This window comes from Kogia breviceps, chromosome 4 (genome assembly GCF_026419965.1).
Source record: "Kogia breviceps isolate mKogBre1 chromosome 4, mKogBre1 haplotype 1, whole genome shotgun sequence".
NCBI lineage: Eukaryota > Metazoa > Chordata > Mammalia > Artiodactyla > Physeteridae > Kogia > Kogia breviceps.
In genome coordinates, this window is record NC_081313.1 from 945,773 (window position 1) to 971,665 (window position 25,893).

Sequence of the window (25,893 nt, forward strand, 5' to 3'; positions counted from 1 at the left end):
AGACTCATATTATTTCCTTTGAGAATTTGTCAAATTTCCAGCGACAAAGAGAAGACTTTAAAACCTCCCAGAGAGGAACAAACGGGTTTCTAGCATCAAAGCTGCAGGTGTCAGCAGCGCGTCTCCAAAGCTCTGGGGACACATGACGTGAAACCTGCAATTCTATACCCAGTCAAACTACCCACCAACACAGAGGAGAGAACAAAGACGTTTCCAGACACAAGATGTGAGTGAGTTCCTCCTGCACATCTTCCTTCTGAGAACCCAACACTCCAGAAAATCTTGGAACAAAAAACAAAGACAAAAGGAAACAGGCCCAGGAAATGCAGATCACGCCTGAGAGTGTAGCAGAAGAGAAACACACGCCACGCAGGGGTCAGGGCCCCAGACCCTCTGGGAGGAGAATGAATCCCAGGCAGCGGCCGCAGGACTTTGGGGGTGGAGAATTCTGCCGCTACACTCAGGGCTCATTGTTCGCTTGGTTAACAGGAAAAATAAAATCGGAAATTCTGTCAAATGGAAAAAACAATACAAGAAATAAAGTTCAGACTTTACTCCACAAAGCAGGCCGATGTGAGGGTGACTTCGAGAAACCGTGCGAGAGAGAAGCGCATGGTGATGCCGACCACCACCTTCGCCCGCCCCGGGGCCCCGCGTGTGCAGATGCGCAGGCCGCCCGGTGCCCCTCGGGGTTGGGGTCCGACCCCGACAGGCCCAGAGCTCACGGCTCCTTCCCCGGGGTGACAGAGGCAGCGCCAGAAAAGCCACACACACGTGCGGAGGGCACCTGCGTGGGGCTGGGAGGAGGGGTTGCGGGCCTGCCCTCGGCCACCCCCTCTTCCCCACCACCTTGCTGTAACCACGGACTCGCGTCACTCCAACAACAGTGAGAAACGCCACCAGCATACGCGGGGCGACTCAGAGTCGTCGTGGAGATGACCCAAGGACGGGCGCACCCACCCCCCCGGGGCACTCGGGAAAGGGCATCCTCTGCGATGGACCGACTCATGTCACCCCACATGCCTATGCTGAAGCCCTGACCCCCAACACGACTGCATCTGGAGCTCAGGTCCAGTGAGGTCCCGGGGACCAGTGTCCTTACAGGAGAGGAAGAGGTCTCTCGCCTGGGAGGACGCGGCGTCTGCAGGCGGACGGAGGTCCCGCCACGAACCACGGCTGCCGATCCTGACCTCCCACGTCAGCCTCTAAAACCATGAGAAACGAATCCTGCAGTCGGAGCCCTGCCGTGGTACCCGGTTGTGACGGCTGAGCTGACCCTCTTGAACCCTGAGTCGGCCAAGGGCCAGGGCCTGCAGGACTGGCCGGCAGTGTCTCCTGCCCTGCCTGGTTGGGTTCTGTAAGAAGATAAGTGCCACAGCTTTTACAACACTCTGTGTTTTGAAACACAGCGTCTTATGCGAAATTGTGTCGTTCCTCCTTTCATCGAAAACCCAAGATTTTATTTTAGGAAGGTCTGACTGACACTAACTTACATTCAGCAGAAATCCTCCCTGATCAAACGAAAATCTGCTCAAAACCTCACAGCTGTGCCTGGCGTGGACCAACCCACCGCCGCAGCTGATGATGTGATGTCCTCGACTCTGAGGCCTCTTATTTTAAACTTGTTTCCTCCTAACTCCCCGCGTCCCCAACTCAGGATCTTCTGTCACTGTGTTTCCTTTGAGGAGCTCGGGGCCGGGTGTTTGTTCTTGTTTCCGTGGAGCCCAGGGCCGTGCACGGAGTTCCCGAGAAACACTGCTGTGTGGAGACCCCGAGGGCTGCAGGGGGTGGGAATTCAATGTGGGCGGCAAGTGCAGCTGGGGTACATGCCAGTACACATATAAACACACACATATGCGCGCACACACTTATGCACACAAACACACACGCATATACATACACACATATACACACAGACACACCCACATACACATATACTCAGAACTATGCTCAGTCTCCGCGTACCTGGGCACCCAGAGCTCCCGTGAACCTTAACCCCACATCTCCCCACGTGGGGCACATCAGGTGTGCACGTCACACACACGCACATGCGCACACACGGTGCGTCTGTGAAGCGAGCGTGCTGTCGGAACTAAAGTTTGCCGTGGCCCGTTTATCACCCGATGAGACCAAGTACATTACCGCAGACGAGAAAAGCTACAGGGAGTCAAAACAGGGAGATGGAAACAGCCCAGAGTCGCCTGTTTTGAAAGGGCAGACGCCGCCGAGGTTGTGCGAGGTTTCCTCCTTCGTGGGAGGGGACAGCAGGGAGGGAGGGGAGCCCAGCCCCAGAGCAGAGCTGGCGGACCTGGGAATTAAGACACTTTTGATCAAATCATTCGTAACTTGTAAAAAACTACAAAATTTCTGCTTTCTAGCTATGGGTTCTCAACCAAGTGAAAACTGAAATTCTGATTCCTATTTGGTCTGGATTTATTTTGCTTGATTATATATTTGATACCAAATTCATATTTTACAGTTAAAACATTAAAAAACAACCCCCAAAACCTCAAGGTAAAGCATGATTTCCAAAGAGATTAGAAAGCAGCCCTGGACGGTGTACAAATGAATGGGCAGGACTGCACCCCAATAAAACCTCATTCACAAAAACAGGCTGCAGCCGGGTTTGGCCTGTGGGCCCTTTGGCCGACCACCGCCCCTGCGCTACACTAAGAACACCTCTGTTCTGAATAAACCGTCCAAGGACCCTTAGGACTGATCGGAGATGCAGACCCAGGAGGGGGCCAGCAACTCGGCTTTCTGACCCGAATGGTATCTTGTAACACACTGGAAATACTCGCCCACATCCTTCCCATAGCTCACCGTTTTCCTCCACTAGAAACGGCACGGAGTTTGAGTCAGGGAACAGCTCTGGGTGTTTCAATGCCCCAGAAAACGCTGTGATTTCACGTCCTTGTGTGAGGCCCCTGCTGGATCCTCACCTAAGATGGATTCACACGTCCATCTACACGAAGCAGAGGCCACACCAGTGGCAGTGGGCTGACAGGCGGCCTCGGGGGCAGGGGACAGGGAGGCGCGGGATCCCTGTGCCCAGGACACGACACGGCGGCCGCGCGGCTTGCGGAACCCTGGAAGGAGCCTCCGAGCAGGACGCTGGCAGGGGAGCGCGGCCCTGCGACGCCCCCCAGACGTGCACTCACCTCCGCCACAAGGCCAGGGGTCGCTCTGGTTCCTGCTCAGCGGGTCCCAGCGAGGCCACAAGCGCCAGGGGCCAGGCAAGCAGCATCATGGCGGCGGCAGCCAGCAGCCGGATGGGGAACAGCGTCAGCGTCATGATGGCGACCTGGGGGGGCAGGGCGCGGTCACTCGCGGGACTGTCCTCTGGGCTCCTTGGCCGGGCCTGCCCTGCCCCCGGCACCAGCCTCCCGCGGACGCTGCGGCCCAGCCCCTTCCCAGTCCCTCCCACAGCCACCGAGGGGACGCCTGGGGTCGGGGCGCGCTCCTGGCCGGCGGCGCTCCGCCCCCCCCAGCAGGCAGCCCCGCCCCCGAGCCCCCCCTCCTCAGCGCCCCCAGCAGGCAGCCCCGCCCCCGAGCCCCCTCCTCAGCGCCCCCAGCAGGCAGCCCCGCCCCCGAGCCCCCCTCCTCAGCGCCCCCAGCAGGCAGCCCCGCCCCCGAGCCCCCCTCCTCAGCGCCCCCAGCAGGCAGCCCCGCCCCCGAGCCCCCCCTCCTCAGCGCCCCCAGCAGGCAGCCCCGCCCCCGAGCCCCCTCCTCAGCGCCCCCAGCAGGCAGCCCCGCCCCCGAGCCCCCCTCCTCAGCGCCCCCAGCAGGCAGCCCCGCCCCCGAGCCCCCCTCCTCAGCGCCCCCAGCAGGCAGCCCCGCCCCCGAGCCCCCTCCTTAGCGCCCCCAGCAGGCAGCCCCGCCCCCGAGCCCCCCTCCTTAGCGCCCCCAGCAGGCAGCCCCGCCCCCGAGCCCCCCTCCTCAGCGCCCCCAGCAGTCCCCGCACTCAGGACGCTTTCACGGGGCCACAGGCACAGAGCTGGCAGGACTGGGCTCGGACCACAAGGAAGATGGGGACTCGGGGACTCTCCAACCCCAGGAAGTCAGAGACGGGACGGGGGCCCAGCAGGGAGGGAGGGGGGCGTCCAGAGCCGCGGGTCTGGTCCGCTGGACGTGGGGAAAGCAGGCTCGGGCTCCACGGGGAGGGGAGGCCCTGCACATGATATGGGGGACACACGGGTTCGGGAGGGGCCGAGTCAGGGAGGAGCCCCGGTGGATGGGCAGCTATGACTGAGGTGCCGGCACTTCTACATAGAAAGTGATGTTCTGGTGCCACATTGGGGGTGGGGGACATTCAGGAACAGCGTGTTTTGCGGTGAACTTGATCCCGGGCGGTCGATTAGAAAATAGGGGAGCGGAGCGATGACAAGACAAAACTCACGGAGCCTTACAACCGACAGACGCAGTTTTTGATTATTTGCAAGAAAATACACTTGAAATACGCAGGTTTGGTGCACAGGAGACAGAAAAGACGGGAAGAGACCCGGGTCCGTGGTACCGTGTCCGCGCTGCTCACCACCACCACCTGCCACCCCCGTCTCTGCCACCTGCAGGCCTGCGTGCCGACCATTCCCTGAGGCCTCCATCAGGGCCAGCGCTGCCCGACGGGAGTACAACAGGTCACGTGTGTCCTTTTACATTTTCTAGCAGCCACGTTTAAAAACGCAAAGGTGATGAAATTAATTCAACACGCAGTTTACTTAACCCAACATGCCTAAGATACCATCATTTCCGCACGTACGTAGTACGAAGCGTGGACGAGCCAGTTCACGCTCTCCTCATCACGTCCAGGGAATCCGGTGCGTTCTGTGCTCACAGCACATCTCATTCACGCGCGCCGCATTCTAGGTGCCCTACAGCCACGTGTGGCCTGTGCCGCCCACGGCCGGTGTGGGTCCAGATCTCCATGTGCTGTGACGATGGTGACTTTGAACGCCCCCCCCCCTCCCCGCTTTCAGGGGCTGGGGTCCCCTGGCTGAACCTCTGGTCTCAGCACAAGGTGGAACAGGGCCGGTGACCCCGGATCTGTCGTGGCCGCCGCTGGTGACAATGCTTCCTGTTAGATGGTGGGGGGGGGGGGTCTGCTCCAGGAGGTCAGACGGAGCAGGAACGTGCTGGGGGGAACGTGCCACCCACCCCGGGTGTTCTAAGCGTCTTGCTTTGGGGTCAGCGTGAACGGGGTGACTGTCACCACAAGTCTGCCCTGTGGGATAATTACGTGCTCATCTGTCACCCTGTCCACGTGACCCACGGCAGCCACGGCTTCTCTGGTATCACAACCTCGGTTCCAGCGCTGGGAAGCCACCACCCCAAGGCCTCGCCAGGTGTGTTTGCCAACACGCGTCTGGAAGGAGAGCCTCGTCCCGTCCCCGCACCACCGTCCTCGGGTCCTGCGGTCACCATGCCAGGCACCAGCCCACCTCGTAGGAGGAATTCCTTCGGAGCTTCCTGATGGCTGTTCCGATGCTTTTCATTGTTTATCTAGATTTCCTATTTTCTGGAGTTATTTCCGTGTTTCTGGCAGGGAGGAAACCCCTGGGCGTCCGCAGCAGGCTTCTCCCACCCGATTCCCCATCGTGCATTTCCAGGATCATCGTGGGAAGCCTCTGCCCTGAAGTTACGTCACCCCGCCCTGATCTACGGCGTCGTTGTTCATATCATCTGTGCTTCTGAGGCTCTTCCGCCTGTGTGATAGACAGTCCTCCCTTCACTAATCTGCTTACAGAACCACCTGGGCATTTGCTCCGCATCTCTGCGGTGACCTATTCAGTCACATTAACTTTGTACCTTACAGGGGCCTCTCTCCTACTCTGAGTGCACCCTAATGTTCTTTCTCACTTCTTGAGGGAAGAGCCTGGAGATATTTTCAGAGATACCTTATTTCCCCCAAATTCACACGGAGAAGGCAGCTGTCTCTAAGGACTTTAATTCAATCCCACAAGTTTTCAAATGTAGCCTTTCCTTCATTTCAAAACATATCCTTTTCCATCCTTGCTGTTGTAACTTTGCTGCAGCGGGAGGGCGGAGACGCCCCGCCTCCTCGCTGGCAGGGCCCCGCCTCCTCGCTGGCGGGGCCCCGCCTCTCGGTCTGTCTGTCACCTTGCCGGCCCAGAGCTCCGGCTCCGGGGGCTGTGCTGGGAGCCCCGCGTACCCGCTCATCCTATGACCCGTGGGCTCCTCCAGGCTGCAGGGAGGCTGAGCCACTGGATAGTTTGCGGTGTGTCGCCATAAATGGACCCTAAAGCCGGTGCCTGTGCCATAGACAGAATGAACAGGCAGCAAAGCGCCGGATAGGAGCTCCGGGGCCAGCACGCTCAGAGCACTCAGGGGTCGCGGACACACCCCGACCGTGCAGCCGCATTCCACGGCCAGGACAGCTGCTACTGCAGGTAACAGAAGAGAGCAACAGATCTCAGGGTTCCAGAAAGAGCACCCGGTTCCCCCATGCCTCTGAGAACCGAGGCTGAACAGGGGCTTCTGAGGTCCCGGGGTGGCAGCACCCCAGTCCGTCCGGACCAACTGGGGTGATGACGAGGCCTGAAGGCGTGACCCTGGAGTCGGGGCAGTGCCACCGTTCAAACTGCTGCTTGAGCGGATGACGTCCCGCAAGCTGGCTCACCGGCCACTCCCCGTGGACAAGACACATGACCACACTTGCCTCTCGGAGGACGCATCTCTGCGTGCTTCAGGGAGACGGTTCTGGTGTCTGGGTTCTGCAGCCAGCGGGGAAAGGACGTGAGTGACCACACAGCCCCGACCCTCAGCAAACAGGCAGGCCTCCCACAGCCGAGATGGGCAGGTGCCGACGGAACGCGGCCTGAGCCACGGACCCGCCCTGGCTCTGCCGGGGCCGGGGTGGGGGGCCGGGGTGGGCAGGAAGCACGTGGGGGCCATGGAAATTGCCTGGAGGAGGCGGGTCCGTTCGGGAGCCAACGGGGGCCGGGGGGGCCGCTTTCCTGAGATGCTGCCCACAGCTTCGGCCCTGGGCCATCATCAGGGGCCCATCACCCTCAAAAGTGCCAGGTCAACTGTACGGTCACCCCTCTTGAGCGCCGCACGAGGGCTTGTAACACAACCCTGAGGGTGACGTGCAGTGAGTGCCCAGCTGAGCTACTTCGATGAAGCCATGAGAAGCTGTCTGCGAGAAGCTGTCCCGTGAAAAAGGGGTTTGACAGGCACAGACGCAGACATGCGTGTCCTCTGCACATGCGCGTCGTCGGGCGGCCAGCTTAACCCAGATCCGAAGGTGCCCTGCCCGCTCTCTCCCCGCACCCATCACCACGAGCCCCTGGCAGAGTGGGTCCAGGCGGTGATCCCTCCCGGCCCAGGGCACCATTTCCTGCCCGAAGGGCCCAGGGCCCCAAGCAGATGGAGGACTGGAACAGGGACAGGATGGGTCCACGCGTGATGGGAGCCTCACAGCCGCGCGCCTCACGTCCACGCACACGCACGCCCTCACCCCCACACACCTACTTACACACGTCACACACGCACCCCAGCCTCCCGGGCTGCCTCTGGACGACCCTACGAAACCACCTCCCGATCGTGACACTGGCCTAGGCGCAAGGCCAAGCTTCGCGCCGCCTGTCCCGTGACACTGTCCCTCGGGACAGCCACGGGGTGGGGGGGCGTGTCCGTGGAGGCGTCCAGAACCCACCATCCAGGCGCGTGGGCGTGACACAGGGTCCTGCCCAGACGCGGACCGGCAGGTGGGCGGGGCTGGGCGTCGGGGGGCCACACAACAGCCCGACAGGAACGGGATCTCTCTAGTTCTGGATCAAGCCACGAGCTTCCGGAAGACACGGACGATCAGCACACAGTCGGCAAAAGGAAGACCAGGAGACACAGATGCAACAAATACACTGTAGGAAACAAATCAAGGCGACAAGCTGGAAGGGGACCCTCTGATCAGAGTGTGTGCCGGGGGCGGGGGTGTGGGGAGAGGGGTGTGGGCTGGCGCAGCTGTAGCCAAGAACCCGCCCCCGCCCCGGAGCCGCCGGTGCCTTCGGGGTGACAATGGCCTGCACAGCGGCCGCCATGAGATGCAGATACCCACGGGATTGTTACTGGTGAAATGATGCAGTCTGGGCTCTGCTTCCAAATCACTGGTGGGAGAAGAGGGGGTGTCAGTGGGCCCAGAGGGGCTGTAAGGGGGGGATTGCTGAGGTGGGGAGAGGGGGCGGCTCATTACGTTTTCTCCGCTTTGGTGTTAGGGGCTGAACTGTGTCCCCCAAATTCATGTATCGGAGTCCTAACCCCCAGCACCTCAAAATATGACTCTCTCTGGAGGTCTGTCCTTTAAAGAAGTGATTAAGGTACGTGAGGTCACTATGGTGGGCCCTAATCCCATGTGCCCGGGGTCCTCATAAGAAGAGGAGATCAGGACACAGACATGCATAGAGGGAGGACCACGTGAGGACACGGAGAAGACAGCCGTCTTGCACGCCAGGGAGAGAGGCCTCAGGAGGAACCAGCCCTGTGACACCGGATCTTAGCTTCCAGCCTTGAGAACGGGGAGGAATAAATTCCTGTTGTTAAACCGGCCCCTCTGTGGCGCTTTGTTACCGCCGCCCTAAGCAAAAACGTTTGCTGTACTTTTGACACTTCCTATGATAAGAACCGCGAAAGTGACAATTCTCGTTTTGGATGTAAAACAGTCTCCAGTTCACAGTGAACTCGTCGAATCCACGGGTCCAGAACTCTCCAGGTGCAGCACCTGAGGTTCCAATGCCCGGCTCAGACCAGCCCGGCAATCACTCCTCCTCCCTGCCAAGGCCACCAAGGCCGCTGGCATCACGCACATGCAAGTTGGTCCAAGTGCCTTATGTTTCACAGCCAACGAGGAAACACAATGCGTTACTTAAGAGACAAGATCTCTAGAGAGACCCAGGCCCTCGCCCAGGGAGGACAGGCCCCAGGGCGCTGCGACGCCTGTGCCCTCAAGCACACGCCTGCCGAGGGACCCCAGTCAGCCGTGCGAGACGCTGACACGACACGTGCGGCCAGGACGGCACTAGGGAGTCGGTGCCAGCAGCCTGGAGAACACAGCAGCCGCGTTACAGGCAGAGCAGACATTCCAGGTGCTGGGTGCCAGCACATCGGGACCATCCGCGTGTTGACCGGTAGGCACAGGCAGACTCTCCCGAAGGCACCTTCCGATGCCAGTGCTTTCATCACGGGAAAAACCCCCACCGTTCCAAAGGAACCGCATTCACCAGGAGGCTGGAGGGAAATTCACTCCCTCGTGTGATGAAAGAAAATGTAATAAGCAAGCACACAGAGGGCCAGCTGGCCACACAAACCCAGCCCTGAGCCCACATCCTCGGCCATTACCTCTTTTCTCAGAAAGTTCCTGAAAATCATGCTGATAGAAATAGAAAGAGGGTTTCCCTGGTGGCGCAGTGGTTAAGAATCCGCCTGCCAATGCAGGTGACACGGGTTTGAGCCCTGGTCCGGGAAGATCCCACATGCCGCGGAGCAACTAAGCCCATGCGCCACAACTACTGAGCCCATGTGCCACAACTACTGAAGCCCGCATGCCTAGAGCCCACGCTCTGCAACAAGAGAAGCCACCGCAATGAGAAGCCCGCACACTGCAACAAAGAGTAGTCCCTGCTTGCTGCAACTAGAGAAAGCCTGCACGCAGCGATGAAGACCCAACACAGCCAAAAATATATAAATTTTAAAAATTAAAAAAAAAAATCTTAGCATTTTTGCGGTATGCGGGCCTCTCCCGTTGCGGAGCACAGGCTCCGGACACGCAGGCTCAGCGGCCATGGCTCACGGGCCCAGCCGCTCCGCGGCACGTGGGATCCTCCCGGACCGGGGCACGAACCCGCGTCCCCTGCATCAGCGGGCAGACTCTCAACCACTGCGCCACCAGGGAAGCCCCGGCAGGACTTAAAAAAAAAAAAAAATAATAATAAAGGAACAGACTGTGCCCTCGTGCGCTGGGTACGCGATCTACCGCGGTCACCACAAACCATCCTCGGGCAGTGGGTAAGATCCAGGAACTGACAGAACAGACAGACGTGGACCATCAGACGCGTCGGCCCCTGACGTCACGTGGCCAAGGGCCCTGCACCGCTGCCCGCAAGGACGCTGAGTGCAGAGCCCCGGGCCCGCTGGTCCTGCCGGAGCCCACGTGCTCCTCAGGTTCTGGGAATAACCACGGCTCAGAGGGGGTCCCCGGGCCGTGCGGACGGTGCTGCAGGTGAGAACTCGGGGCCGGGGTGGGGAGCCGTGCGCGGGCACCCGGCCGGCTGGCAGAGGCCCGGGCCCAGCGCCCCAGGGGCTGCTCACGTGGGCGCGCGGCTGGCGGCAGCGGAGCCGGATGCCACCCAGGGCGCCGCCGGGGGCGGGTGCGCTGAAGGTCACCTGTGTGACAGACGCCAGGGGCCAGCCAGGGGAGGAGCGGTGAATTACACGGGACACAGAGGACACATCCCAGGGCGACAGTCGGTAAAAGAGGTACGAAACAAGACGGGACCGACCTGTGCGAGCCAATTAGGTGACTCCACAACCTGGAGTGCGGTGTTTCCAAGGATGGTGGACCTCGGTGGGTGCACGGAAAGTAGGTCAATCACTCACGGGGTGGTGGGTAGGTGAAGCCTGGCTTAACGGGGGTGCTACATGCACTGCCAGCACAGGGGCCTGGGGCGCACGGAGCCAGCCTCCAGGGTGCCCAGATCCAAGGCGTGAAGGACAAAAGGTGTCCTGCCCTGCGGGTCTCCCAAACCCACGAGGATGGCACCCCAGGACACAGGCACTGGGCTGACTGGTGGCTGCAGGAAGTGCCAGAGGCCAGGAGACCCCACACGGCCCACAGCCGGGAAAGCCGGCACGGGTGCAGGGAACCACGGCTCACCAGCTCACAGGATGCAAGGAAGCAGCTCCAGCAACACGACCGTCAACTCCCCCCAGATCAGTTCACCCTCCCAAACACGGTGGGCACCCCGTGCAGGATGCGGGCAGGCAGGGCCTGGCCACCCGCCCGGCACACAGGCCGCCAGAGGGGGCGTCAGCGATGATCTTCCCAGGGAAGGCAGGGTGCGGGCCGCCCCCCAGAGGGAGAACGCACCCACGGTGCATGGGCTCAGAGGCGCGGCCAGGAGGCCCGGCCAGGAGGCGGGGCGGCCTCCCGAGGTCAGCCGCCGGTGGGAGCAAAGCCAGGTTTCAAGGAGCAGCCCGGACGAGAAGGGGCTGCCCTGGAGGCGGAGGGGGCGGGGAGCCCAGGCCCGGGACCCCCTCCCTCCCGTGAGCAGCCTCACGTTCTCGGACCCTGGCCTGATGGGGACGAGGCCCCTACACTGATGTCCCAGCTGCCCAGCGCTCCGGAGGCATCAACGGGAAAACTGGCAACAACCCCCAAACCGACACCCAAGCGGGCCCCGCCCACCCGCCTGCTCCTGGACACACGCTTGGGAGTCACACGCGCCACCCCTCTTTCTTACCAACTCCTACTGGCTCTGCCTCCCAAACAGACTGGGGCTCAGGGTTCCGCATGGCTGCAGAGTCACCCTTTGACCCCAGGCTCCCCCACGGGCACTGATGGACACCCTGGCCTCCTTCCACCTCCCTCCCCAGGGGGCCCTTCCCCAAGCTGCAGGGCCAGGTCCAGCACCCTCTCACCCCTCGGCCACAGACGAGGGCCAGAGCGCGAGGGGTGAGGGAGTCAGACAGGCGCCCCGGCCCTGACCCGGAGGAGCCTCCCGAGACAGGTCAGCGGCAGTCCCGGTGGGGCACGGAGCTCACCTCCGGAGACAAGCATAGCTGGGGCAGGAGGGGAGGAAGCAGTGCGTTCTGGGGCCGGTCTTATGCTCTCCTGGGAGCCTGGTCCTGGCCACCTCCAAGCTGTTCCACGTGCAGCAAGTTAGAAATGAGACTCGCAAATTCTGCAGAAAGATCTCCAAGGCACGTGGGAGAAACACAGGAAAGCCTCACCCGGGAAATCTATCTTTTCTTTGCTGTTACTTACGTGCATTCAAACAAACAAACAAACAAACTATAAAGCCAGCTGCTTTTGAGAATCCCGCTTTAGAGCAGACAGAAGATGCTAAAGCTGCCAAGGTGACACCTGATGCCCTGGGCAGCCTGTGGCCGCACCCCAGCCTCGCTCGGGCAGGAAGCAGGCAGAGCCTCGAGGGAACGCTCCATCTGCTGGACGCAGTGGCGAGAGAGAAAAAGGCACGTCTAACTTTACTTAGTTTTCTTAGAAAAAGCAGTTATTGCCACGGCGTCCTACAAGCTGTGGCACAGTGAAGCCACAGGTCCTCGGAGGTCACAGCTGGGGAGGAGCTCGGGTCCAGCTCTGGACCCAGTGCTTGAGATGCAAAGCCAGCAACTCAACCTGGAAATGCATGCCCTCTGCTTACCTCCATCAGCAAAACACCTTTATTAAATAGAAAATGCCTTCCGGCCCAAATCATATGCTGCCTTCAGACAGGAAATAAACAGTGCTTTTCACAACTAATTCGAATAGCTAAAGTACTTGAAAGCAAAAGCAAAACAGAAAAAGCTGGCATTCTGAACCGTGGCTGTTCACTGGACCTTGTCATACACAGAAAAGGCTTCTCTTTACCATCAGACGAAACACTAAGTGTGGCCGGAGATCCGAGGGGTCAACGGAGAGGGGGGAATGGCTAGTGGGGGCCCAGGGGGCCCAGGTCCTGTCCTGTGCTTATTGAGCACTTTATGTTTATTGGGTACCTGGGCTTCTTTGGGGGATTTGCCCATCTACATAAATCCTGTGCCCAAATTCACACTGGACTCATTTGTCTTTTTCTTGCTAAGGTGTGACTGTCTTCTCGACCTCGGGCCTCCACTGCCTCACCTCTGAGGCTCTCCATCTACCTGTGTGTCTATGAGGACGATCTGTGCCTCCACCTGGGAGAACGCTCCTTCCAGAGCCCGTGCTTACTGTGTATAGAAGCTATCTCTTCTTAGCTCTCCCACTCAAATCTAAAATTAAATATAGCTTCTCTAAAGAGCTATTTTTTCCTTTCAAACTCTCAAGCCGGCCCAACTTCCCCACCATCCCGGTGATCTCTACTCAAGAGCTTTCAACTCAAATTCTAGCGCGTGTTGCCTCATCCGGAGCCTTCTGCAAACGGAGTGTCTTTCGGTAAAATTCACCGAGTTTACACATCTGTCCCACAGTCCAACGCAGAGCGATTTTCCCAGGTGCTCATATTCACCGTTTTCAACCACAGCTGACAGGGTGATCTTGTGAGGCCGCCGTGCACACCTGTGCAGCTCTTTGAGCGATCAGAGCCCCTTGGGCGGAGGGAACCCTAAGCGTGACACCCTGCAGCCCAGGCGGCAGGGAGAACCACACGTTGGCCCTTCCTCCCCCCAGCCAGGGTCCGAGGACTCCGGGGGGCAGGTCGAAGCCTCCGTACCAGCTGATCCTGCCCGGCTCGGCCCGCGTCTGGCCGCGGCACTCCCACTGGCCTTTCACGGGGCCGGGGCACGCCGGTCCCTGCTGCCCAGACACCGCAGGCAGCCGGGGGTGCTGGGGCCCATGGTCCGCAGGCAGAGGAGGTGGGAAGGCAGCCCCAGGGTCAGCGGTCAGCACGGAGGGGCAGCTCGGGGGCCTCGGGGGCAGTGCAGCAGAGATCGCAGCACGGGGGCCCGAAGGGGGCCGGGCAGGGCACTCAGGCCAGGCTGGAGGCCTCGGCACGTTCCAGCAGGCGGCAGAGGAGCCTGCCCGGGAGGCCAGGGAGTGGACACTTGGGACACCGGGCGCCGCCTGCCACGTGGACTCCGGCTCTCAGGGCAGTTGAGGAAGGCCCCTAGAATAATGACTGGTGGTATCTGAGCAAAGATGGAGGCAGTGCAGGGGGAGCAGGGGGAGCCTCCCACGTGTGGGAGGGGAGGCTGGGCCTGGAGGCGCGGCGGGCCAGCGGGCGGGCAGGGCCGACGCGTGGCGGGCGCCCACAGCCGGTGCCCCGTCCCTGCTTCCGCCCGCCGCGCTGGCCTCTGGGTCTTGCCTGCACCCTCCCCGGCCCTCCTCATTCCTCCTCCGCCTCACCCAAGTTTTGTACAAAATCTCATCTCCTCCGGGTTTTCAGGACCCCTCTGCTGGAGACCAGGGCTCAGCCCCGGGGTCCCCGGGATGGCGACCTGCAGCCTCCAGCTGTGAAATTCACAGTAAAGCAAAGCCCAGGCTGGAGCCCGTCTGTGGGAAGGACGGACGGGCAGGGGCAGAAAGGCTGGAAGGTGGAAGCCTTCCGGGCCGGACATTCCACCAGCACGAGGCTCAGACCCCAAAGCAGGTGCTGGTTCGGGAACTCAGCGACACCTGACCTCCTTCCCCAGGCGTCTGCCCCGTGGGGCCAGGACACCCGGTGATTCTGTGTCTGCAGAAAGGGAGCTTCCAAGGCTCCGAGCTCCCCGCTCGCAGAAGCGGACCCAGGAGGCTGCAAGTCCCACACCAAGGTGCCAAGGCCCAGGCACCGGGGTGCAGGGCCCGCCCCGCCAGCACTGCCGGCAGCCTGGTCCTCGAGAACGTCTCCCTGAGGGGTTGAGAGACACGGGAGGGGGAGCTGGGGGCAGCTGAGGCGGGGCACCTCTGTGTCCGCAGAAAACACCCTGGGCTGGAGGGTGCCGCCCGAGTGAGTGCCCGGGCCCAGAGGTAAGGCCTGCCAACGGGCTGGCGCGCCACAGGTGGCTGTGAACCCCTGGCTGTGTCGCAGGACACAGCGGCCCCTGACCTCAGGGCTCTCGCGGCCGGCTCCTAACCGCACCCCTTCTCGTGTTTCCACTGTCTGAAGCCAGGAGCACCCTGCCACACCTGGCGGGTGGCCCACAGGAGCAGGACACACGGGAAGGGGGGCCTGGGGCGGTCCCCAAGGCAGGGATGGAGGATGCAGTGAGAGCCTCGATGGCAAAGGACCCCCCCCACCGACACACAGGACAGGCCTGAGAGGCTCAGACCCAGACCCTCGCTGCCCCCCTCTCACTCAGTTCAGAGCTGCCCAGACCCCAGACCCACCCTGGCTTGTGGCTCAAGGAAATCCCTTATCTCCAGGGCCCTTACTGCAGGGTTTGAAGAAGAGAATCTCGAAATTCCAGACCTGCAGCATTTCCCGCTGCTTCCACCTGTGCAGCAAATACCTGCAGGAAGCGGCAGGGCCCTGGCCAGAGTGTCCTGGTCCCTCTACTGTGGGAGCCTCTCCAGCAGCTGCGGGCTCTCTGGGGCTCCCAGCTGCAGGCAGCCCCCCAGCTGGGCACCTCCTACTCACCCCACCCTCAGGTACCGAGAGCACCCCCAGGACATCCCGGCTCAACCCCAGCCCAACGGCTGGAGGCCCCTCACCAAAATTCTGCCTCCAGGCCCGCGGCTGTGGGGAGCCCCAGGGAACATCACGGCCCTACCCCCAACTTCAAGGGGTTCCCCCCAACCACATCCTGGCTCTAATCCCAGCTTTGGGACGGTCCCTCTAGCTGCAAGGCGACCCATGGTACATTCTGTACCATGGACACCCCATGGACACCCAGCTCTGCAGCAGGCAGCCCCCCAGGACACCCCAGCTCTGCCCACGCCCCCGCCGGTTGCAGGGAGCCCCTGGCCCTCCAGTTCCCTCGTGGGCTGGGCTGGGCCCGGCGCTGGGCCCTGGGGCTGCTCGGGGCAGCAAGGAGGGGAGGGGAGCCTGGGGCAGCCCGTCCCCCAGCCAGGCCGTCACTCCTCCGAGCGCGGGGAGGGGACCGATCTGACAGCTCCTGAGGACCAGGTACGGGTGAGGCAGGGGTGGAAGGAGAGGGCGGGGCCCGGGCAGGCAGCGGGGAGACCACTGCACTGGGGGCGGAGACTGGCTTGGAAGCAGAAATGGCCCCGGCTACTCTGGGGGGAGGGAGGAGGGGCTCCACATCCCGCATCAACCCCTCCGTGCAGGGTGGTCGCAGGCCAGCAACCAGAAGGAAGGGAGCCAGGGTCGGGGGCCAGGGGTCCAGCTGGAGAGACCCAGTGAGGACGTGCAGGTTCTATGAGGCACACGCACAAAAGCGACCACTGGCTCCTCCCTCTCGGTGAGAAACATCTGCTGCTACCGAAAGGAGGTTCTGTCGCTCGCTCTGGCTCTGTACTACGTGGGAGAGCTCTTACCCCTCCGGGGCTGGCGAACAGAGCCCGGCAGAAAAGACCCCGCCTTGGGGCGGCGTTCAGTGCCCGGTCCAGCCCATCGGCACCCCAGCCGACTCGGGCACTGAGGTCGCGCCGCGCTCCCGGGCTCCTCGGGTGGCAAGGAACAGCAGGGCCCGCCGGGTGGCCCGTCCTCCCCGGCCGGACGTCAGGACCCCGAGCACGGCCCTGCAAGGCGGGGCCCCGCTCTGTGTCCCCGTCCTAGGGGACTGAAAGGTTAAAAGCGCGAAAGATGTAGCTTAAAGAGCCCTTAAGTGGCAACTAGCTTTTCAGGGAAAATAACTCACTCCTCTGGGTCTAACATGGAGACACGAGTCAGGGGTACACAGGCCGCAGTCCCAGGCGCCTCGGCCCGGCCCCCATCCAGGACCCCCGCGGAGCGCCACCAAGGACGCTGTACCCAAGAGGGGCCCGGAGGCCGGCAGCCGTGTGCGCGGTGGAGAAGGGCACTCAGCCACGGTCACACCCTGGCCCACAAGGCTGGAACGTGGTCAGAACACCAAGGAACGTGTGAATGACCAAATTACTGCAAACCTTGCACTGACGGCCGAGTGGTGACTTGGGCTTCAGGGCAAACCCGCTACCGCATTTCCACAGGGTATTTCCAAACACACGCTTTCCTCTGGGCTCCTTTCAGAATAACTCACGCAAGACTAAAGGTTTACGGGTCATGACAACACCAACCCTTACTTGCAGCGAACCCGCGAGAACTGGGCTCGGGCCCCGCCCGCCGGGGACGGTGGCCCTTGTCCCGGTGGCCCTTGTCCCGGCTGTGTGGGTGACAGCGTGGGGGCAGGTGGGCAGGGCCCGGCTTCGTGACAGGGGCTCCTGGAGGCCGTGCCGACACTCGCTGGGTACCGGAGCCCACAGGGCCCCTCCTCAGACGGTCCCCGGGCCTGCGGGCATGGGGCGGGCCGGGCCCACTCTCAGGGACAAAATCCTGCTTTTAAAAAATGAGAAATAAGGCCGTGCTTTGCTCAGCACTAAGAAATGAAAGCGAGCGTAAGAAAAAACCGTGTGTACGTGCGTGTGTGCGTGTGTGCGTGTCTCACTTGCGAATAGAGGAACGCAACAAATGAAAAGTCAAGTCCTGCACCCCCGAACCCCCCCGTCTCATTTCTCAACGTGAACCACAACCAAGTTTCACACACGTGCAACCTTCCAGAAAATGAGGCTCAGATTACAGGAGGCTCCCGGTGAGCTGGAAGAGAAAGCGGTGGGTCAGACCTCTGCTCCGAGCCAGCCCGCGCGGCCCGGAGTCTGGGGACAGCACAGGGCCTGGGCCTCGGCCTCCTCACCCGGACACGAGGACGCGGCCCCCGCCCCGCCCCACGCCTGCCTTCCGGGGCCGCGCTCCGGGCTCCTCGGTAGAACTCAGAAGGGGCCTCTGGGGCCTTGGCCTCCCAGGTCCCCGGGGACACAGCCTGCTCCTCCCACAGGACGCATGCTCTCCCGGAGGGCCTCCATCTCCCGTTCCCAGTTTCTATTATCGCCAGCCCCTCAAGATCACCGGCTTTAGGCCGGGCCACCTCCCCATTCATCCGTCCCCCTCCGTCCCCCGCCCCCACCACCAGGCACAGCGCTGGGGCCATGGGAGGGGTTGGATGAAGAGCTGCTCACTGTGGAGTCTCCTGCGCGGAGCGCCCGGACGTGAGGGTCGTGAGGGGGTGCAGGTGGGGCTGGCGTGTGCACCTGTCGGGGGCGGAGCACTGGGGCCGCCGTGGATGTAAACAGCAGCCTTCCCCTGAGCGGCTGGGGAGCGTGCAGGGCGCGGGCTCCCTGCGCCGGAGCGGGGGCCCCTAACTCGGCACCCAGACAGAGCCCCAGACTCGGGCATCTGGATCTGAACACGGAGAAAAAGATTGCCCACCTCTGGGTAATCGGACTCCACGCAGGCTGCCGAACAGGTCTGTCCGTGGAGTCACCCCTCCTGTGATCCTCTCTGAGGACTGGCCTGGGGGAGGGGTGCACGCAGGGCCTCTCCCTCCCAGGGCTCAGGGCCAAGGTGTTTGGGAAACCAGGCTGCTGTCCAGGAAGTAAACTCTCGGTGACACTGGTTCAGGGGGTTCAGAAATGGGGAAGCACCAGAGCTGGAGAGGATGTGTTCACACCCGTGGCTTCCAGCAGGAAGTACCCAAACAGCCGGTGACATCGAACCACTGCCTGACTCCAAATCACAGGGCGATGATATGATATTGCACTATTCATGGTTTTTCAGGTCTTAACATGTTGTTTTCTGTCCAAAGAGATGCTTAAGCTCCTCGCTAAAGCTGCAGTTAAGTGACAGATGGGCCAACTGGTCATTAATCCCCAGACACGCAGCAGCCCCTCCCCTACAGCACATGCCCGCAGGTAAGTATAGGCACACTTACCATTCCATCTCAGCTCAGAATTTAGGTGAGCTTCTGAGCGGCCCCCGGGTGTCTCGGATGTTGCAGGATCCATTTATGTACTGATTTCGGGAGGTGGGCTTTCTTTGCTTGGATAGGCCAGTCCACTCTGCTCAAACTTTACCGTAACAAAGTATGGTAAAGGGGGGAAGCTTTGCAGAACATTGCTGGTAAAAAGCAAAATGCTTCTGCAGACCGGGACTTGGAAATTGGGGAGTACAGACTACACCCGGGGCCTCAGACCCCTGGGCAGAAACAGGACTTGGTTACAAACACACCAAGATTATTCTGACCCCGCCTCTGAAACACTGCAACAAGGTACAAAGTATCCCTCCCGTGGAGGCAGGTGAAAACATGTCACCCACCTGTTGTTTTTTATTTTCCCCACACACCTATTCTTTTTCTGAACTCATCCAGATGCTGAGGCAACAGCAGCCCACAGCTGGGATCCTCCCACCCCCAGCCCTGTGACCCCCCACCTGAGGGGGGCCAGGGTTTCAGACTCTGCTCTGACATCTGTCCCTCGGCTTGTTCATTCCCTCAACAGCCAGCTGGCCCTCCGTGTGGCTTCCCCACCCCCACGGGCAGTGAGCAGTCCCAGGGCAGCACAGACCTGAGCCCCCTCCCCCCCGCACGTCCGCAGTAATGGGGGCTGCCAGTGTGACAGGGACACAGAGGAGGCCCTCCAGGGCGCAGGGGGCTTCTGCTGGTGGAGATATTTCACCCCAGACCTGAGGGAGGGGCAGAGGGGCGGGGAGAGGGTGGCAGGGGCAGGAAGAGGACAGCTCCGCAGCAGCGGGGAGCCGGGGGGACAGGCCTGGGGGCACCGAAAACCACCCGAAGGGTTCAGGGCTCCATCCCAGGGAGCCCCCTCCAGCGTTCTAAGCAGCAGGAGGAAGCCCCTGGAAGCAGGGGGCGGGGGTGTCATAGTGACTGGGGGCTCACTCAGGAGCTCAGAGGAAGCCACCGAGAGCCCCACCTGGAGGAGACAAGGGGGGCGTGTGAGCCAATGAGGACGAGGGGCGAGGCCCCAGGGCACCGCGGCGGGCGGGGTGGGACAGCCCTGTCCTTTCGCGTCGCCGGGGGGGGGGGGGGGGGGGGTCTGCCGCTCTCCGTTCTCCACCCCCCTAGTCTTCTGCCCGTTGCTGCTCTCACTGACAATCACCGGACCCACCACGGGGGCGGTTAGAGAACAGGCAGGCGTCTGGGGAAATGACAGTTTTAGAGTGACTTCAAGAACTTTTCACTTTAATATTATTTCAGATGAGTTACTTTACACATTAAAAAACCTCCGATCTTCCCACAAAAAGTGTTGTCCCAGTTGGAGGTGTACGCCCCACTGGCTAGACAACCCCTGAAGACCGGAAACTCCCCTGCTTCTATGCATAGTTTTGGAGCCGAAGAAAGGCGCTCCTGTGAGCAAATCCTACAGAAATGCGAACACAGCTCACGGTCAGCTCAGAGATCCCCTTAGGTCAGGGAAGCATCCCTCCAGGTCGGGAGCCACGTGAAGGCAGGCGACGAGTGTGGGGGCCGCCCTGCTTCCTGCAGCCGCCGTCCGCCCGCCAGCCAGGACCAGACCACCCCACAGATAAAACGTGCCAGAAGCAGGCCGCCTGCGCGCCGTACCCCAGGCTGGACCGGGCTGGACGCGACCGATTCGGGCCGCAGACTCCCCCCCAAGGGAGTCCCCCAGAAACAACGTGGAAACCCGCAGACGCAGAACCCTCCTGCCGGCAGCTCCAGGGGAGCCCACAGTCCGCACCCGAGCCGCCGGCACCGACTCAAGGGGCCAAAGAGGTCCCCACACACGAAGCGCATCAAGTGACGAAGTCACATCCAGGGGGAGCCGCTCCGGTGCCGCGCGGGGCCTGCACGCGGCGGCAGTGGACGCCGGGACCAGGAGAGCGCGCGGCGCCGACCGACCGGGGTGCGGGTACGAGATCTGGGTGCGGGGGCCGGGGATCCGGGAAAGGGGGATGGAGCGGGGAGCGTGGAACCGGGGAAGGGGGATGCGAGCCAGGTTCAGGGCGCTGGCGGCGGGAACCAGGGTCACCGGAACCGGGGATGGGCCGAGGACGGCGGGGGATGCGGGCTGCGGGTCGCAGGGAAGTGTGGCGACCGCGGGCCCCGGGACGCCGCGGGGCTGGGCCGCGCCCAAGGTCCCCTTCCCGGCCCCCTCCGGCCGCGCATCCCCGACGCTCGGCGCGGCCCCGGGCCTGGGGCGGGCTGGGCACACGACCGACACCCACCTGGGCCTTCTGCAGGGCGCTGAGACGCAGCTCGTGCACGAAAGGGTTCCGCCCCGGGGGCGCCAGCCGCCGCGCGTCGCCGGCCCCCGCGCTGGAGGCGGGGGCGGCTCGGGGATCGCGTCCCCGCAGCCTCATGGCCGCGCCGCCCGCGGCTCGGGGAGCGGGGCGCAGGGCCGGGCGAGGAGCAGGTCGCGGAGCCGGGCGCAGAGCGGGGCGCGGGGCGCCGGGCGCGGGCCCAGGATGCGCGGCGTCCGGAGCGGGCCAGGCGCGCGGCCGCGCAGGCGCGGGAGGGGAGGCTGCATGACGTGGGCGGGGCGGGGCGGGCGGGGGGCGCCGGCGGGGCGGGCGGGGCGGGCCGGGGAGGGGCGTGCTTGTTCGCCCCGCCCCCCGCGGGCCGGGAGAGGCCGCCCAAGCGCGCGCAGGCAGCCGGGCTCCGCGCGCTGCTCGCGGTGTGCTAGCCGGAGCCCCTGGGCGCGGGTCCCGAGGGGCGCCGAGGCCCTGGCGGAGAGCCTCTCGCGGCGGCTTGACCCCACGGACTCACGAGCCGGGCCTGGTCCCGGAGAAGGGGAGATGGAGCCCCCAGCGCGGCGCGGCCCGCCACGTTGCCCCCTTACGCCGCTCAGGGCGCCGACCCGGGGCGCGGCCTGTGCAGCGGAAGGAGCGCAGCGACGTGGAGATGGGGCGGGCGCGCGCTACCCCGGGCTGTGGGTGCAGAGCCCCAGAGCCGGCTGCCCAAATCCCGAGCGACGCTACTGAGCGGCGCCTGGCCAGGCGCGCGTGTGAGAGGTTCCACTGGGTCCCCGTCCCAGACCCAGCTCGCTTGGCTTTTCTTCCTCCTCACCTGTCCTCCTCAGATGGGCTACGCTGCGCTGCTCCTTGGTCCTGCCAGCCCTGGCTGTGGGCTGCACCGGGAGCCCCTGACGCACGGGGTCCACTCGGGCCGCAGGGTCCAGGGACCCAGTGGTTTGAGAAGGGGGTGATGAATCGTTCTCATTCCCTAAGGACTCTAGTTCTTGGAATTACTCTTTTGGGTGAAGGGGGTACACGGGGGATCCCTAGTTTGTGGCACAGTACTAACTAGGGCAAATGCAAAAGAAGTCCCTGTTCAAAGTCTATACATTTCAAAAAGTCACCGCAAACCTTTAGGATCCAGGACAGCTACGTTTCCGCACATCTCTCCTTGTGGTCCCGGCAGGCAGTGGGTGGTGGGGGAGGAAGGGCTCCTGAAACCTTGGGGAGGAGCCCAGCTCTTCGCACATCGTTCTGGGGCTGCCTGGCTGACCGTCTCCAAAGCCCTGGGCTCCTGGGGCATCTGTGTTCTCCTGGGCAGCACATCAGGGAGTGATCTGCCTTCTGATAACCCAGCCAGTACCCTCACGGATGACGTGGTGAAGCCCTGCCATGCGGGGGGCCCCTCTGTGTTTTGATGGAGAGAGAGAGAGACGCTGGGGGAAGGAGGGCCAAAACGGAGGCCAGTGGTCCCCCCTGATGTCTCCGGCATCCCACGTGCGTTGTTAATACAGAAGGGAGGCCAGTGGTCCCCCCTGAAGTCTCTGGCATCCCGCGTGCGTTGTTAATACAGAAGGGAAAGTGCAGGGCTGGGGTCCAGACTTCTTCAAAGCCTCATGCTGGACCCGGGCAAGTGACCACTCCTCAGAACCTCGGTTGTCATATCTGTAAAAGGCAACTCGAGCAGTGCCTGCCTTCCCCACCATGCTGTGACCACACGAAAGCCCCGGGGGTCATGATGGACCTTGTCTGCTGGTAGACACCGGTGGGCTCCGTTTCCTTTGCCTCTGAGGCCATTGGCCCTCTGCTGACCTCCTGGACATTCGGCTGGGAGAGCTGGTGGGGTGGTGTGGGGGGCAGGGCAGCCTGAGGGGAAAGGGGTGAGGGAGGGATGCCCCACTCGTTGAGCACGAGTGGAAGCCTGGTGGCCCCGAGTGGCCGAGGAGGGCAGAAGACAGCCAGGAGAGCAGGGCTGGGGAGAGAGCGGTGATTCTCTGGGGTCGCCCCCCAGGAGGGCCGACCAGGGTAGAACTGGGATGGCCACTCAGTGGCAGTAGCCAGCGGCGGAGGCCAGCCTGCAGTGGGCCGTGGGGAATGCTGGGTGATGGAGGAGCAGGAGGGAAGCGGAGGCCTGGGGAGGGGAGGGGTTCGGGTCCAGGCCTGTCTCTTTGGGGAAGGGCTGAGGACAGGAGGCAAAAAGCCAGCCCTACAGGGGAGGTTGAAGCCCCCACTGTGGCCCCATCTCAGTCCTGAAGGATCCTGGATCAGGGGAAGGGACAGGACGGGCTGGGACGGGCTGGGGAGCCCTCTCTGCTACAGCTGGAAAGGAGGGGCCGCTGTGTGGGGGTAAGTCAGTTTTGGGGACTGAGAATGCCGCCGGGTAGGGGCTGGTGGGAGGGTGCTGCGGGCTCGGAAGAGGGATTGGGAAGCTTGTTGGCTCGCACTGGTCATTCACACCTCGGCTTCAATTTTCATAGTGTAATGAAATGTTCCGGAAGTCCCAGAGGGCTCTGGAAGCTTGGTTGGGAGAAGCTGGTCTCGGGCAAGCAGTTATAAGCAGTTCCTTTTGCTAGAGGAGAAAGAAAGCTTTCAATCATTTGGGGCCTTCATTTCTTGGTTTTGGAAAAACCACCAGGTGGGTCCTTTAACCACTAAAGCCAGTCGCCTGGAACCTCCAGGGAACCTCGGACCTTGGACACTGGGACCCAGGAGCTGCTGGCTGTGCTCTGGGGACACAGCTGTGTCCCTGCAGCTTCCCGCTCTTTCCGTGCTCGGTTTGGAGAAGGTGCCTGTAGAGAGAACCGCTTCCCGCGCTCCAGATGCACGGAGCGCAGGAGGCACCTGCCTGTTCCTGGGTGATGAGGTAGTTTTGGTTTGTTTAGTTTTTGAATTCTAGAGTTATTTACAGGACAGGAAGAGACATTCTTTCATTTTCTTCTAATATTTATTTTGAGTTCTGCCTTTCATGGTTGTTTCTAACCCATCTACAGATTTTTCTTCGTACACAGTGACCCGATATTTTCAACACCGTCGATCAATCTGTGTCTCCCACTTGTGGTCTTGCTTTGGGCATGAAGAGAAGTGTTTATAAAGCTATTTCTGGATGCTCTATTTTAGTCCATTGGTTTGTGTGTTCCTTTGCTGGTACCACACTGTTCTAACATCTATACCTTTGGATTAAAGTGCCTTAGTCGTCAGTAGGATGAATTCCGGTTGGGTCTTCAAGAATTGTCTTGGGCTTCCCTGGTGGCGCAGTGGTTGAGAATCCGCCTGCCGATGCAGGAGACACGGGTTCGTGCCCCGGTCCGGGAAGATCCCGCATGCCGCGGAGCGGCTGGGCCCGTGAGCCATGGCCGCTGAGCCTGCGCGTCCGGAGCCTGTGCTCCGCAAAGGGAGAGGCCACAGCAGTGAGAGGCCCGTGTACCGCAAAAAAAAAAAAAAAAAAAAAAAAAAAAGAATTGTCTTAATCAGACTTCCCCGGTAGCGCAGTGGTTAAGAATCAATCCACCTGCCAATGCAGGGGACACGGGTTAGAGCCCTGGTCCAGGAAGATACCACATGCCGCGGAGCAACTAAGCCCGTGTGCCACAACTACTGAGCCTGTGTGCCACAACTACTGAAGCCTGCGCACCTAGAGCCCGTGCTCCGCAACAAGAGAAGCCACCGCAATGAGAAGCCCGCACACCGCAACGAAGAGTAGCCCCCAGTCACCACAACTAGAGAAAGCCCGCACGCAGCAACCAAGACCCAATGCAGCCAAATAAATAAATTAATTAATTAATTTAAAAAGTGTTATAGTTTTAGCTTTAACCTTGTAGGTCTAGATTCCATTGCAAATTAATGTTTGTGAAGCCCTGTGGTGAGGGTGGAGACAGAGGCTTATACTGTTTTCTCTCTGGATATCCAGCATCATCGTTGACGAGAACATCCTTGCCCCGTTGACTTACCTTGGCAACTTTGTGACATGAGTAGCGTGTCCATTTCTGGACCCCGTGTAGTGTTTTGCTTATCTGTACATCAACCCCTGTGCTAACATCACACTGCCTTGATTACTGAAGCTTTGTGTTAAACCTTGAAATTAATAATGTAAGTCCTCCAACTTTGTTCCTCTTCCAGATCCTTTCACTTCCCATAGAAATTTTAGAATCAATTTGTTAATATATCAAAAACATCTGCTGGGATTTTTAATGAGATTGTGTGGAATCTACTGATTAATTTGGAAAAATCAACATCTTAGTAATATTGTTATCTATCCCTGAGCATGGTATATATCTCATTGATTTAGGTTTTCTTTAATTTTTCTCAGTAATGTTTCATGATTTTGCTTATCACTTATAGGTCTTACCTATGTTTTTCTAATTCTGCCCCTAATTGTTTTATGTTTTGATGCTGTTGTAAATGGGACTTTTTTTTTTTTTTTTTCCTCTTGACTGTGCTGCTCAGCTTGTGGGACCTTAGTTCCCTGACCAGGGATTGAACCTGGCCCCAGCAGTGAAAGCACAGAGTCCCAACCACTGGACAGCCAGGGAATTCCCAAATGGGACTGATGGGATTGTTTTATTTATTTATTTATTTATGGTTGTGTTGGGTCTTCGTTGCTGCTTCGTTGGGCCTCTCATTGCGGTGGCTTCTCTTATTGCAGAGCATGGGCTCTAGGCATGCGGGCTTCAGTAATTGTGGCACATGGGCTCAGTAGTTGTGGCTTGTGAGCTCTAGAGTGAAGGCTCAGTAGTTGTGGTCCTTGGGCTTAGTTGCTCCACAGCATGTGGGATCTTCCCGGACAAGGGCTCAAACCCGTGTCCCCTGCATTGGCAGGCGGATTCTTAACCACTGCACCACCAGGGGAGTCCCAGGACTGATTTTTAATTTCAGTCTCTAGAGGTTTGTTGCTAATATAGAGAAGTACAACTGAATTTTGTGTGTTTACTTTGTATGCTTCAACCTTGCTAAATTCATTTATTCGTTCTGATAGCATGTTTGTAGGGCTTTTCCCTATTCACGGTCATGCTACCTGTGAATAAAGGTAGTTTTACTTTTTCCTCCTTAATATGTGTGTCTTCTATTGTTCTTATTTTCTCTCATT

At 60.8% G+C, this 25,893-nt stretch overlaps 1 protein-coding gene across 3 annotated transcripts in view; it reads right to left on the reverse strand.

Moving 5' to 3' along the window:
* The window catches only part of LPCAT1 (lysophosphatidylcholine acyltransferase 1), a 40,884-nt gene extending 19,948 nt beyond the window's left edge, over positions 1–20,936 (reverse strand). Inside the window, exons 1-2 of one of the 3 annotated variants that reach the window (XM_059061562.2) lie at positions 20,802–20,936; positions 3,162–3,304 (exon numbers count right to left, since the gene is read on the reverse strand). In XM_059061562.2, coding sequence (XP_058917545.1) covers positions 3,162–3,304; positions 20,802–20,936 — 278 coding nt within the window. Of the gene's footprint in view, positions 1–3,161; positions 3,305–7,675; positions 7,798–20,801 lie in introns of those variants that run through there. The other 2 variants (XM_067030772.1, XM_067030771.1) reach the window with 2 other exon arrangements.
* Positions 20,937–25,893: the final 4,957 nt, after the last annotated feature.